Raw genomic sequence first — 15,198 nt, forward strand, 5'->3', positions numbered from 1 at the left:
ACCCATGTCTTAATGCCAAAGACCGCACTATATATATGACATTCCTAATTTAAAGTAAAATGTTATTTCTTCTGTCATCTCCATCTCTGCTGTAGCCCAGTCTATGCTATGGTACGGTTACAGTATTGGCCGCTATGGCTTCCTCAACATAACTCGTGGCCACGACAAGTAGATGTCGTTCTCTCAAAATATGTAGTCGTGGCGACGAGAAAAATATATCGTTCCCTCAACATATGATCTCGAGGCTACGACTTTGCATCGCGTGGCAACGACATAATTATGTCGTTACCTCAACAAAATGATCTCGTGGCCACGACTTAATATGACGTTCCCACGAGATATTATCACCTTCCCACGACTTAATATCATGTTCCCACAAGTTTATATGTTGTGGCCACGACAAAAATAAGTGAACCGAACATGTCCCCTCCCGGTCACCGTAGACCACCATAAAAAATCCCATTTATTTTATTTTTATTGTGTAATTTAACAGTGCTGTATATAACAGCTTTTTCAAACATTGGATCAATATCAACATTTCAACCATCTAAACATTTCATACTGATGTTTTTTTGTGTGCAATTTAACACATCCATGTACAGATGAAATTTATTCATAGTTCGTTTTTTATATTAAAGATTACAGTTTGTTTATACACATGTGTGAATATAGTGTGGGTTGTGATGAACCAACATGTAACTCATAAAGATGAAATCTTATTAACAAACTGACTTATGAATCCATAAGCAGAAGTGAAACTGTTCTAGTTCAGAGCGTTTCAGTTGAAAATCTCATTTGCATTGTCAGGTTTAGTGATTGTGATGGTCTCAGAATAGAGCAGCTCGTCTCCAGTGACCATGTTCAAACCCCAAGAGCTTCATTTGACATTTACTGCTGAATGCAGCTGTTCCCAACTATTACAATCAATCAAAAGCAGCTGAAACTTTAGTGCAGGACTTTGAAGCAACGACACACTGATCAATGATGCAGTCACACACACATGTAAGGCGTTCAGATGAAGCTTTATTGAATGAACAGCAATGGCAGCACATTGACAGACTGCTTCAGTATTGAGCTGTAAATCACGTGACGCTCAGATACGCTGGTCTTCACTGGAGAAACATCAGCACTCGGAGCTCTTGAGGAACGAGGCGTCGTGAGGAGCTCCGGCATGTGTTGCTCTGCAGACCAAGCGCTGTGCGCCTTCCCAGCGTGCTTTGCTGAGGCTCAGGACGCTGCTGCGACTGTAGAGACCGTCCCGCTCGCTCTCTGCGCTGGTCTGAACCCCCTCGGTGACCTCTGACCCGTCCAGCGTCCAGCTCACCGTCGCCCCCTGTGGAGAGTAAGAGCTGAGCAGGCAGAGCAGAGCGGAGGAGTCTCCAGAGACCAGCAGAGACACGGAGGGAGACACGGAGGGCCCGGCTGAAACACACACACACACACACACACACACACACACACACACACACACACACACACACACACACACACACACACACACACACACACACACACACACACACATTCATGGAGAATCACCATCATTTCACTTTAAATATACAAGTTACATTTATAATGATCCCCAGAATGAGTTTGAAAAGCATTGTCCAAGTAAATTAATGATTATATTGTGATGTCGTTATAAGATCTAGAAAATAAATTTAAATGATCATTTCATTATTATTTTGTATTTTGAAAATATTCTGCTATTCAGATACTCATAAACATAAACATCAGCAAATTTAATATTTTAAATTGTTTAAATGATTAATTTTTCAAAATGGTCTTCATCTAAGTTTCTTTTTGTCTGATGACCCCAAAAAAATATTTATTTAGACTGTATTATAAAACTTTTGTTTCATGCATTTAAAAAGCCCTTAATAGTTAGGTAACATTTACCAAGAATTATAGACAAAATGATATATGAAGAAATAATTGAATAGAAAGTGTCTGCTGCAGTCAATACATGACATGAACTGAATGTTAGCAATAATAAGATGTTAAATTATTTGTGTAAAATTAAAAATGACATTTAAAAACATTTATATGAATTATAAAATGTAAATATATGAAAAATATACTCATTTGAATTTTCTCAGAGTTAAGTTACAGAACATTTTAATCTAATTTTTAAAAACATTGTCCACATGAAAATTGATTAATACATTGTGATTTATTCATAAGATTTAGAAAAAAAATAATATAAAAATAATATTTTCAGCATTAAGTTAATTTTTAAAAATATTATTCTATTTTGTTACTCACAATAAATCGTATTTTTTAGCAGATTTTCAATTATTATTTTTTTAATTCTTCCGTTGAGACAAAATCATAATCATCAGCAAACTTAATAGTTTAAATGATTGATTTTTAAAATGCTCATTAACTAATTTCTCTTTGTCTGATGGTAATGCAGTAAGTGCAATCCATTCATCTTTACTGTAGTTTCACCGCACTGCTTTCATTCATAGACATTATCCTGAGTTTAGTTTCAAAATATTCTAGATTAAATCAATATTGACTATTACTAAATATGCAATGTAAAAAATAATTGTAATTATAAAAATCAAAGACTAAAAATGCTATGGTAAAAATGATTAATTGGTAAACTGTTTGTTCCTTTGCTGTATACAGTGAAAACTGTAATATATATCTTTTTCTTACCGTAAAAGTTACCAATTTTTTAGAATTTATCAAGTTTAAGATATACTGTATGCATAAATATAAATAAGTTTTCTGAAGAAAATTGACAAAAAATAAGATTTAAGTGAGGATAGGAGCAGGCTTCACTCAATATACTTATAAACTTTAAGAGTGCTGGCCTGGATGATTAACATACAAAACATAGGAGAGAGGCCGCACTATGCACATATTCTTTTTATTTTATTTTGCTCCGAAACGCATCTGTGCAAATAAAATAAAAATAATATATGCATAGTGCGGCCTCTCCTATTTTTCAAAAATAAGATTTGAAATGGTAAAGCTTTTCAATAATATGTTTTCTTAATAAATTAAGAATATTGTTGCCAAATGCTGTTAAATAACATTAAACCTCCTTTTAAAAACACACACATCATTAAGTTTCATTAGATAATTTAAGAAAGACTCACAGGTTCTGATCGTCAGTTTAGTTCCTCCACCGAAAGTCCACCACAGTGTTTCATTCTAGTGAAAGCGTCGTACAAAAACCTCCGTCACACTCAAATGAACCCACACTCCAACAGAGAAAGAGACGAACGACACACACACACACACACACACACACACACACACACACACACACACACACACACACACACACACACACACACACACACACAGACACACACACACACACACACACACACACACACACACACACACACACACACACACACACTCATATGAGACTCAACAGCAGATCTTCTCTACATCATGATTATTGAACTGAAGGGGCTTTCACAAAAACAGACTCATCATCTCTAAATGTCTCTAAATGCATGAAAACTATTATAAATGAATAATATAATCAGAAAGACTCTGTACTGATCATTACACATCTAAATTCAAAATGATCATGTATTTCTCAAAGCATTTGAATAACTTTTGATGACCTGTGACCTCTGGAATGACCTTTGACCTCTCATGGAGTTCACAGTGAAATACTCGTTTCTTTTAGTGATGAAACTCTGTCACTTTATTCATCAGAAAGTCTGAACTCTGAACCAGAGACTCATGCAGAATAAAGAAGAAATGATTTCTAAACTTGTAAAGAAGTGAAAACACACTCCATCGGATCATGAGAATAAAACACATTAAAGACCATAAACTGGATGAGTTTCGTCTGCATGTTCATGTTCATGTGTGTTTTCCTCCAGCTGGTTTTTGCTCAGAGAGTCACTTTGCATCGGCACGTGTTTCAGCTCTCTGAGTGTTTATAGCCTTCAGACTCACACACTTTATAACACACGGCTGTTTACCACGGTACAAACCCATCAAACACCATGAATCTCTTCAGCGGCTTCATCTGGATTCTGACAGCTTTTATTCCAGGTAACAGAAGTCAAAGCTCGTCATTTCTGAGTCTTTAATGTTCATTTCATTTGATGAAACTCATATAATGTTGTTGTCAACAGCATCCAGAGGAATCACTGTGACTCAGCCTGAAGTTGTGACTGTTTCTGAAGGACAAGAAGCCGCTATAAACTGTAAAACTGATCCTGGGATAGATGGCTGGGGTTTAGCTTGGTATCAGCAGAAACACGGAGAAGCTCCTAAACTCATCATTAAGCTGGTAGATGAACTCTATGATAACAGTCTCAGTCGATTCAGTGGGAAAGGAAGTTCTGGAGGAACAGATTTCACTCTGACCATCAGTGGAGTCCAGACTGAAGATGCTGGACATTATTACTGTCAGAGTTTCCACAGTGGTTATGTGTTCACACAGTGATAAAGAGTCGTACAAAAACCTCCGTCAGTCAGAGTCACAGTGACTTAACTGAAACTGCAGCTGCTCAAACACACACACACACACACACACACACACACACACACACACACACACACACACACACACACACACACACACACAGGCACGCACGCACGCACACACACACACGCAGGCACGCACCCACGCACGCACGCACGCACGCACGCACACACACACACACACACACACACACTCAACAGTGAGGATTGCCATTGGTATTACTTGAAATAGAAAGCATTTTAATTATTCACATGCTACTGTAAATATTTAAATTAATCTATAACACTCTTAATCTTATATTTATCTAACACTATATCTTTAATTTGTCTGCATGTTCTTGTTTCATCATGTTTCTGCAGGTGTTTTCATGCTCCACTGACTGAAGTTTATTTATCAAATGTGAGCTAAAGCCCTGATCTAATGAAAGACCTGAAACAAAAATTACACAAAGAAGAACTCAAAGACAATTATATTTTATTTAATGAGTTTTAATATAATGACACACACATACACACTTTTCACAATTCTTTTGTAGCTTATTTAGTTTCTCTCTAATAGTGTATCTTTTCTACAGTCAAACCAAAAAATATTCAGACACCAGATATCTTTTTTTATATTTTTTTGTGTGTGCAGGACACTATAGTTCATTTATGTAAGTAAGGATAGCAAAATAAAGTAGACTTACACATATTATACCCATAAATTCTTCATACAGTGACTACCAGTAAATTTGATAAAAATTTGGGACAAAAAAATTATTCAGACACTTTTACCTGACCATGTTTTGCTCAAAGTTATCTGACATTATCAAGATGAATTTGTTCTGACACAGTTTAATATTTGTCATATTTTATTACCATTTTATAGTGAATAAACTGTGATAATGAGAGAAATGTTGAAGGTGTCTGAATACATTTTGGTTTGTATGTATATATTCTATAAAGTATAACATCATCAGTTTGGTGTCGCTGCTGAAAGTGAATCACAGTGAAATAAACTAATAGATCAGCAGAAGAAAAACCTCCTGAACGCTTCACTAACTGAACTTCACACAGATCAACATCTGTAACATCTGTAACATCTGTCCTTCTGTACCAGCAGACGAAGCCTCGTCCCTCAATGCATACAGTCGGCAACTAGTCATAGTTGGGGGCGGGGGGGAAAACACTGCGAACATCGTGTGTTTTTGAATGACAAAAATGTCGTATTGCGAGTCATTGACACCTGCCGACCGGCAACAGTACATTGCAAAATTAACTGCAATAGGTTATGATTGCCCTTATTTAATTAAAAAGTGGGTCAATGACCCAACCAAATGGCCGGAGGTGTCGTTTCCAGAAATATTTTGTTATCTGGTTGAATCTCCAGGTAAGACATGGCGGTAGCTGTAGCGGTAACATTAGCCTATAACTCAATCAACTTTCGTATATGTTGCATACTATAACTCCATAAAACCTTGTCACTTACTAATTGTACGTATGCTTCACTCCAAACTATTAATCCTTTTGTAAAACGGTGATCAGTAGTACGAAGTTGCCGAGGGACTGTGCTGACAGTGATCCCTAACTCACAGACTGCAGTCTGTATTGAGTGTAGACCTCGAACTACTCCATAGGTTCACGGCTCGCGTCATTACGTAGCGATTGGCCTATCAAGCGAGCCTTCAGCTGATAACGCTAATGTGAACGCTTATGAAAAACAACTGTAGGAATCTTGTAGTATTTTAGGACAAAATATTATAGTAATCCTATAGGAATACTATAATACTATAGTACTTTGGGACATAGCCTACTATAGAAGTACTATAGAGGTATTACAGAACATCACATAAGTATTATACACTACTATATAAATCTTATAGGATTACTATAGTTCTTTTTCTTAAGGGATGTAGACAAATCTGGCCCACTGCCTAATACGAGTTTAACACCCACTACTATATCACACAGGGATCTACTCACACAGTAATCTCAAAAATTACCAGTCCCTGGAGGCTCACACCTTTTTTACCAATGGGTTTGGCCATCCTGACTGGTCGCTGCGACTGTATGGCATGGTATGTGGTTCATTATACTTATACTGATTCTTTATATGTGACACTTATTTGTATTAATAATGTAATTTGTACTACAACAAAGCCAAAGTCCTCCTTTCCGGTTCTGTGTGTTTATTAGGAAGGATGTAGAACTTCAATTCATAATTTGTTTGTTTATTGGCGGTACAGAAGATGGCACAGCAACTCTTTGGCATGATTGTCGCGTGTATTTCAATTAGCGCCAAGGCAATGTTTTCCCCCATGGGCTAAATTCACATCACGTGACGGGGCGTTCCCAGACCAACCGTCTGTATAGGTGTGTTCGACATCGGCTGCGGCTGGATGTAACCGATCGGCGAGAGTTGCCGCGTGCAGGCGGGAGGAGCTGCAAACAGAGACATGAAGTCGGACACTTTCTGGTGACCGCTCACGTGGTGTTTGCATACTTTACCACAGGTGAAGTGAAATAAATGCAATATTTGCAAAATACACAGATGTTTCAGAGACATTTCCATTCAATACTTTATGTACTGCTTTATACAGCGTCTGTTTGAACAAGAATAAAGTTACTACTATCAATGAAGTGGAATCAACGTTTTTAATCAGTTTTATTTTGATAAACATGAAACGTCTCAGGTTACTATTGTAACCATAGTTCCCTGAGAACAGGGAACGAGACGATGCGTCCATCGACGCCATGGGAACGCCCCCAGCGTGACTGCGTCTGAAGCATCTATGTCAACTAGTCCAATGGAAAGAATGAGCGTCACGGGCGGGTGACGTCATGACCAGGATATGATAAAAGCACATCCGGTGCAAACCGGCATTAGCTTAGAAAATTGCCGAAGCAAGCCGATCACAGGGATGCAGGAAGTATGGCAGGGTGACGCATCGTCTCGTTCCCTGTTCTCAGGGAACTATGGTTACAATAGTAACCTGAGACGTTCCCTTACGAAGGGAACTCAACGATGCGTCCATCGACGCCATGGGAACGAGAATACCCAAAGCGCCAGAATTCCAAGTACCTGAGTGTCAGTCTGTTGTAACTAAGCACTAAGCACCTGAGAACCTGGGGCAGCATCCAGGTCCAAGCTGTAAAACCTCATGAATGTGAGCGGTGAGGACCAGCCCGCCGCATCACAAACGTCTTGGAGAGAACTCCAGATAATACGCTTAGAAGCCATACTCCTAGTGGAATGAGCCCTGACCACCAAATGGTTGGCCAGAAGACTCACAAGCAAGAAGAATAGTCTCGACTATCTATATGCTCAATAGGTTGGATTTTCTCGACAGAGAAGTCCGATGAACATAAGTGTCCAGTGCTCGCACTGGCACAAGAGGTTCAGCTTTTCCTGGTCCGAAAAATGGGGGAGGACAGAAACCTGCAGCACAATAGGCCTCGGAATAATGGTAGGCACCTTTGGAACATATCCATGTTTCGGGTAAGATTGCCTTGGCCATCCCGGTGCACTCAAGGGAGGTGGGGACCGAAAGGGCCTGAAGGTCTGACTCTTATAGGGACGAAATAGCTAGCAGAAAATAGTCTTAAAAGAAAGGAACTTCTCTGAGACCAAATCTAAGGGCTCGAAGGGAGCCCCAGATAGGCCTTCTAGAACTATTGCAAGGTCCCAAGCCAGCACCTTAGTGCAAGTTGCATGCCTCAGCCTCAAAGTGCCACGAAGGAAACGAGTGATCAGGGGGTCTCGACCCAAAAATGTACTACCCACCAGGGCGTGGAAAGCCGCAATGGCCGCCACACATATTATACCTTAAGCGTGGAAGGACATAGACCTGATACAAAGCGTTCTTGCAGAAACTCGAATACTGTGTTTACTGAACAGTTAACCGGATCCCACTGACGCTGGTAACACCAAGAAGTGAAAAACTCTCGAAATAGTGAATATAGTTTCCTCGTAGCGGGAGCTCTGGAGCTTAGAATGGTCTAAACAACCTCGGTTGAGAGACCACTCTCTATGAGTTGGGCCCCCTCAGAGGCCAAACCCACAGTTCCCAAATCCCCTGCCGGGGGTGCAATATTGCATCCCCTGCCTGAGACAGAAGGTCTCTCCTGATCGGGACCTCCAAGGGAGGTCCGCCGAGGAGAAAAAGTAGGTCCGCAAACCAAATTCAGCTCGGCCAGGGTGGTGCTACTAAATAGGCTTATTCCATCCTGGCGGATTCACTCCAGAACTCCTGGGAGCAGAGCAACGGAGGGAAATGCGTACAGACGTAGCCTCGGCCACGTCTGCACCATAGCATCCAGCCCCGAGGGGACTGGTTGAGTGAGGGATAACCAGAGTGGACAGTGCGTCGTATGCTGAGACGAGAACAAATCCACTTCTGCCTGGCCGTAAAACTCCCATATTTGCTCCACCGCCTCGGGGTGGAGTCCCCTGGCCTCAGCCCCTGCCTCGACAGGGTGTCTGCTCCAATATTCTGGCCCCCCCTGGAATATACACTGCCCTCAGACAGCGTAATTTCTTGAGGGACCAAAATAAGAGGCCACCAACGTGTTGTCTGTGGGTCAAGAACCAGAGTTTCCTCCATATAACCAAGGCGCGGGGATACTGCCGCGTGATCTTGATCGTAAGGAGTGGGTTTCCCCTCAGGGAGAACCCTCTGGTCCTGAGCCACCTCTGTAAAGGTCTCACGTACAGCAGGTCAAAGGGTATCACATTGGACGCTGCTGCCCTGAGGCCTAACAGTCACTGTTCCAGAACAACACATGATGGCCCCTCAGGTCTGGGAGGAGATGTCTCAATGCATTGAAGACGACCATCATCTCTAGGCAATTCATGTGCCAAGAGAGATGATGACTCCTCCACAAGCCCTGAGCTGAGCGGCCTTCCAATACCGCTCCCCAGCCGGTGAGGGAAGCATCTGTCGAGATCACAACTCGATGGCAAAGAGCTCCCAACACCGGACCCTGGGTTAAGATCCAGTGTTTCCTCCATATAACCAAGGTGCGGAGACACCGCCGCGTGATCTTGATCATACGAAGTGGGTTTCCCCTCGGGGAGAACCCTCTGGTCCTGAGCCACCACTGTAAAGGTCTCATGTACAGCAGGCCAAAAGTTATCCCGTTGGACGCTGCTGTCACAAGACCCAACAGTCTCTCTAACTGTTTTACAGTGCGTGACTGGCCTAGCCTCAGCTCTTTTGTGGCTGTTAGGATAGCAGCTACACGAATGGGCGACAGAGTGGCCCGCATCGTCACTGAATCCCATACCACACCAAGGAAAGTGGTTCTCTGTACTGGAGAAAGCACACTCTTCTTGGCATTGAGCCTCAACCCCAACATCTGCATAGGAGCGAGAACGACACCTCGGTGCCGAACCGCTAACTGTTCTGATTCCGCTAGAATCAGCCAGTCATCTATGCAATTCAGAATGCATATGCACTGCAGCCTGGCGGGGCCAGAGCTGCGTCTACACGCTTCGTGAATGTGCGGGGTGATAGAGCTAGACCGAAAGGAAGTGCCTGATACTGGTGTTCTTTGCCCCAAAGAAACCCTCAGGAACCTCCTGTGCTGAGGGAGGATGGAGATATGGAAGTATGCGTCTTTTAGATCTATCGTGACAAACCAGTCCTCGGATCTGATTTGAGTCACGATCTGTTTGAGTGTCAGCATTTTGGACTTGAGTTCCAGCACCAAACACTCCAACAGACGAAGATCTAGTATGTGAGGCAGCTCTCCATCCTTTTTTGGAACAATGAGATAACGACTGTAAAGACCCGACGCAATGTCGGGTGAGTACACCTGCTCTATAGCTTTCTTTGCTAACAGGGCCTTTACCTCTTGCTCCATTACCAGAGCCTGCTCAGAATGCACTAACGTGAGCAACACCCCGTTGTAGCCTGGAGGACGAGAACCAAATCTGCCTCTTACTACTAACTGCAGGACCCATAGAGATATATTTGGCAGTAGCTTCCGCGCTGCCAGAAAATCTACCAAGGGAACCAGCCCCTCGAGGCTGGCCTCTGGTGTAATAAAGACAGCCAGTTCGGGGACCTGAAGCATACTGGCAGGAACCACCCGAACTGACTGTTTTCGAACCCCCCTCAGAGGGCGCATTCCGACGCAATGTCGAGTTGACGCTGCGCCAGAAGCTCGCTGGAGACCGCTGCGCCCCGAAGCACCAAGGGTGGCGGGGTTGGCAGAACGGTCCCCTGAGGGCACCGAGATGGAAAGGGCACCGTATAATGAGGTGTACACCATTCCACCCCGGTTGGGGCTGCCCTTTTCTTTTGAGCCGCAGCCTTCTCAGCGTGAAGAACGGTCCTCGGATCCGGCTTCTGCTTTGAAGGCTTTGGCTGCTGTGTTGTGTATGAGAAACTAGACGGCTGGAGCTGCTCACGCCCAGCAGCCCCAGGGGGTTGGACATAGCGAGGGAGAGATTATCTTGTATCTTTCTCTATGATTCCCATCAAATTGAGCCAGAGGTGTCTCTCAGTGACCACAAGGGCTGCCATCCCTGAGAGATAAATCTGTGGCCCGACGGAGTTCTCAAACCCCATCGGGCCAAACTCCCTCACTTCTGTCCAAATACCGCAGCAGGTCAGCCTGATATGCTTGTAGCACTGCTATGGTGTGCAAGCAGGCCCATGCTAGACCCACTGCCATATATGCTTTTCCCACTAGATTAAAAAATAGTTTTCTTTAATGGTTTAGTGAGAGAAGCCGACGCCTTCAGGTACGATACTGAACCGGGAGACAGATAGCTCGCAAGCGTCTGTTCTACCCGGGGTATTGCCCCATAGCCATACCCTCTTAACCCCCAAATATCTGAATATACATGAATGTGGGGGCTAAAAGACAAGAGGAGTAAGGCTTTTTCCATGATCTAGACAGCTCGCTGTGCAGATCGGGAAAAATGGAAGGCCCCGTGATGGAGGTGGAAAAATAGAGGGAAGGAAACTCGTTTAATTTATTTTATTTTTAGGACGAGTGCCCCCTTATTTCTGCTGGCCATAAATATTTAATTTATCTACAGCCTTAGTAAACACTTCCACCAGCTTATTATTTTATATATATTTTTTATATATATTCACTTTATTTTATATATAATATATAAACTATCATATATATATATATAGGCTATATATATTTCTCATACGCTGGGGAAAGAGATGGCAAATTCACTTCCCCCATGATTGTGTCACTTTCAATGCCCAGCACATCTACCTCCTCGGAGGTAGAGCACTGAAGCATTGATTTCTCTCTCTCCCCGGGCGGAAGAGACCGCAGCGCGGGCTTCCGAGACCGGCGAGAGAGCACTGGATCCCTCGTGGAAAGGGAGGAGATAAGATCCGCGGACCCGTCTCCAACCCCGTAAAGAGATCCTATTCGCGATCCACAGGAATGCATTCTCCGCGCTGCCTCGGCAGACGCGGGACCTGTCACCCTGAGAATTGCGAGCCCGGCCACTTTCCTCGAAAAGTGACAGGCGGGAGCGGAGCATGCGAAGCGAAAGCTTCTCACAATGTTGGCAATCAGCCCCCTCGGAGGCTGATACCGCATGCTCTACTCCCAAACACATCACACAAAGCTCGTGTGTGTCCCTACTCGTTAAATAGCGCGAGCAGGGAGAACACAGAGTTGTGCAATTGTTTAGTTTCCATAAATATATATATCAGACAGACAACAGTAAATATAACAGACAGTTTGACACAGATCGCTTGCTGAGGCAACAGAAGCTAATGCCGGTTTGCACCGGATGTGCTTTTATCATATCCTGGTCATGACGTCACCCGCCCGTGACGCTCATTCTTTCCATTGGACTAGTTGACATAGATGCTTCAGACGCAGTCACGCTGGGGGCGTTCCCATGGCGTCGATGGACGCATCGTTGAGTTCCCTTCGTAAGGGAACAATATAACATCATGACTACATGAAAATAGTTATAAAAATGATTTGTGAGCTCTAGTGGAATTAAAGGTGTGAGAATAAACACGAAACAGATGTGATCGTTGTTATGCGGTGAATCCGGCCAATCGTGGAACAGTTGTGTCGTCATCAGAGCTCATGCAGCTGCTCTTGAGAATCTGCGCTGGCTGCGTCCTGCGGCTGCTCTTGAATCGCTCTCACGCTACTTTAATGGCATACGTCACAGTCATGTGGCGTCGGCGCTGCATCAAGTCGGACAAAATTTCTAACCGGCATGCACTGCTTCAAGTCAGCCACCGATCGGTCTGCGCAGAGCTGCATGAAGTCGAACACACCTTATGTCTCCAGAGACTGTTATTCCCGGACTTCATTTCCCAGAACTCCCCCTTCTGGAACAAAAATATATGGGAATATATTACATAATACATTTCCATAAATGAAAAACCTAGTGCTTATATTTGTCAATATACTGCAATATATGCATTTGCCATGTATGGCTATATATTAATACATGTAAAATATGTATAACTGAAGACAAAAATAGCATTACATGTAATATTTACAAAGTGTTATCCTTTATTGTGTACATATATTGCACATATATGTTCCCATATAAATGTGAATGTGTGTTTATGCTGCATTAGTAAATATATCTGCAGTATATTACAAATGCAGTACCATATCTGATCACATATACATCTATATATTATGAAGTGTATTACTGAATATAATATTACATACATTATGATATATTAGTAAATATACTGTCACATTTTTTCAATATATGAAAAGCGGCAATTCCTTATGTATTATTCAATATATTGTAATATATTAACACAATATATTATTCTGTAGATTTTCAAATATACTGTTAAACCATTTAATATATTGATCATTCATATATAGGGAAATATATTTTGTTTTTAAAGGAGCTGCTCATTATTGATCTGTTTCAGCGTATCTTGGTTCATTTAGTTCATCACTGTCTATTAAATGTCTTTTGCCTGTATTCAGTGTGAAGTCTTGTTTGTCCTGGTGTGTGTGTTACTGTCTGCATTCTCGTCAGTCTCTTTGTTTCTGGTGATTCTCTCAGTCTGAGTCTTCGGTTTCTCGTTCTCGTCTGCATCTGTGGATTTTGTTCGGACTGATAACGTGTGTTTTGACGCTCGGCCTGATATGGACTATGACTTTGGATTATACTTGTAAATAAACTGCATTTGTATCCTCACTCTCTGCTGAATGCTGTTTCCACCATCAAAACATCACAACATCAAATCACTGACTTCACCGGCTTTATGAAGATCATCATTACTGAATTACTAACTGAATTTATTAAAGTTAACATGTTCATATCATGTGTGACTCACGATCAAACTCAGTTATTCAGTGATTGACAGAGACTCGTGTGTGTGATGATCCTCATGTCTGTTCATAAACTGCAGGAACACACATGGATTTGGTGTAAAATTTGGGGATTAACAGCGACGTTTCACTCCAACTACAGTAAAAAATATTCTCACAGTAGATATTCAGATTAATATACTGAAGTTGGTCTTGTAGATTTAATTAATGTATTCAGAACTTAATGATACACTTTTTAACAATTTGGCAATTACCGTAAAAGATTGAATGTTATGAATAAGACTGATGTTTACTCTGTTCTCACTTCAGTAATTGTGTTTTGTGTCTGTTAATGAGTGACTGTCTTCAGGGAAATGATGTGGAGTGTGTTTGCATATTGATCAGATCTTCAGTGTGTGAGAGTGTTTATAGTGCTGTGAGTTTAACACTTCATCACTGACACACACAACAATCTTCATCAACATGACCTTCATCATCATCTTCATCTGGACTCTCACAGCGTTTGCTCAAGGTTTGTGGAGCACAAGTTTGATATTAATTTATTTCTTCAAGTATATTGTCAAAGTTTTGAGTGTATTTTCTTGTTGTGTGTTTCAGAGTGTAGAGGACAGATCACCGTCACTCAGAGTCCCTCAATAACAGCAGAACAACCAGGACAAACTGTGACAATCAAATGTAAAACCAGCACAGATGTGTACAGATGGGATGATGGGGATGAAGGTTTATTCTGGTACTTACAGAAACCTGGAGAAGCTCCTAAACTCCTGATTTATTACGCAAACACCCTCGAGTCAGGAACTCCATCTAGATTCAGTGGCAGTGGATCTAACAGTGATTTCACTCTGACCATCAGTGGAGTCCAGACTGAAGATGCTGGACATTATTACTGTCAGAGTTATCATGAAACCGACAGTGGTGATTATGTGTTCACACAGTGATAAAGAGTCGTACAAAAACCTCCGTCAGTCAGAGTCACAGTGACTGAACTGAAACTGCAGCTGCTCAAAGGAGGATCTGAAATAACATCGTCACACTTGCATCTGAAATAAAACCATATAAATTAATCTGACACTCTTAATAATTATAGAGGTCAGAAAGAGATTTTGTGCTCTTATAGATCAGTGACACATTTGAGATCTGAGTGATTTCACTTTGCCATATTTGCCGCCTTTTATTAATAATAGATCTTAATTTTCATAATACTCAGTATCCTAACATGTCATTTGTTTATTATTCACTGTATTCATACTATATACTGCAGACAGTAAGAGTTTTATATTAGCTTGCTGTATTAATTGTAGCCCTTGATCAACAGTTCAGTTTAAGGCAAGGCAAGTTTATTTATATTGCACATTTCATACACTATGGCAAAAGTGCTTTACAGAAAGGAATTAAAATAATCACAAAATAAAAGCAAGGGAAATTAAAACAGTGATAAAAGAGATA

At 41.7% G+C, this 15,198-nt stretch overlaps 3 gene segments (V, D, J or C); 2 read left to right on the top strand and 1 right to left on the bottom strand.

Moving 5' to 3' along the window:
* Nucleotides 1-1,003: 1,003 nt before the first annotated feature.
* The window catches only part of LOC143726759 (Ig kappa chain V-III region MOPC 63-like), a 28,922-nt gene continuing 14,727 nt past the window's right edge, over nucleotides 1,004-15,198 (bottom strand). The window contains 2 exon segments of the V gene segment in view: nucleotides 1,004-1,422; nucleotides 3,111-3,149. Of these exon segments, the coding sequence occupies nucleotides 1,124-1,422; nucleotides 3,111-3,149 (338 nt within the window).
* Nucleotides 3,914-4,534, top strand: LOC143726802 (immunoglobulin kappa variable 1-12-like). The segment is given in 2 exon segments: nucleotides 3,914-4,032; nucleotides 4,116-4,534. Coding segments are annotated over 2 exon segments (363 nt in total).
* LOC143726785 (immunoglobulin kappa variable 4-1-like) lies at nucleotides 14,074-15,096 on the top strand. The segment is given in 2 exon segments: nucleotides 14,074-14,263; nucleotides 14,350-15,096. Coding segments are annotated over 2 exon segments (390 nt in total).

Source organism: Siphateles boraxobius, unplaced genomic scaffold (genome assembly GCF_051911475.1).
Source record: "Siphateles boraxobius isolate OS27281-9 unplaced genomic scaffold, OSU_SipBor_1 12, whole genome shotgun sequence".
In the NCBI taxonomy this organism is placed as follows: domain Eukaryota; kingdom Metazoa; phylum Chordata; class Actinopteri; order Cypriniformes; family Leuciscidae; genus Siphateles; species Siphateles boraxobius.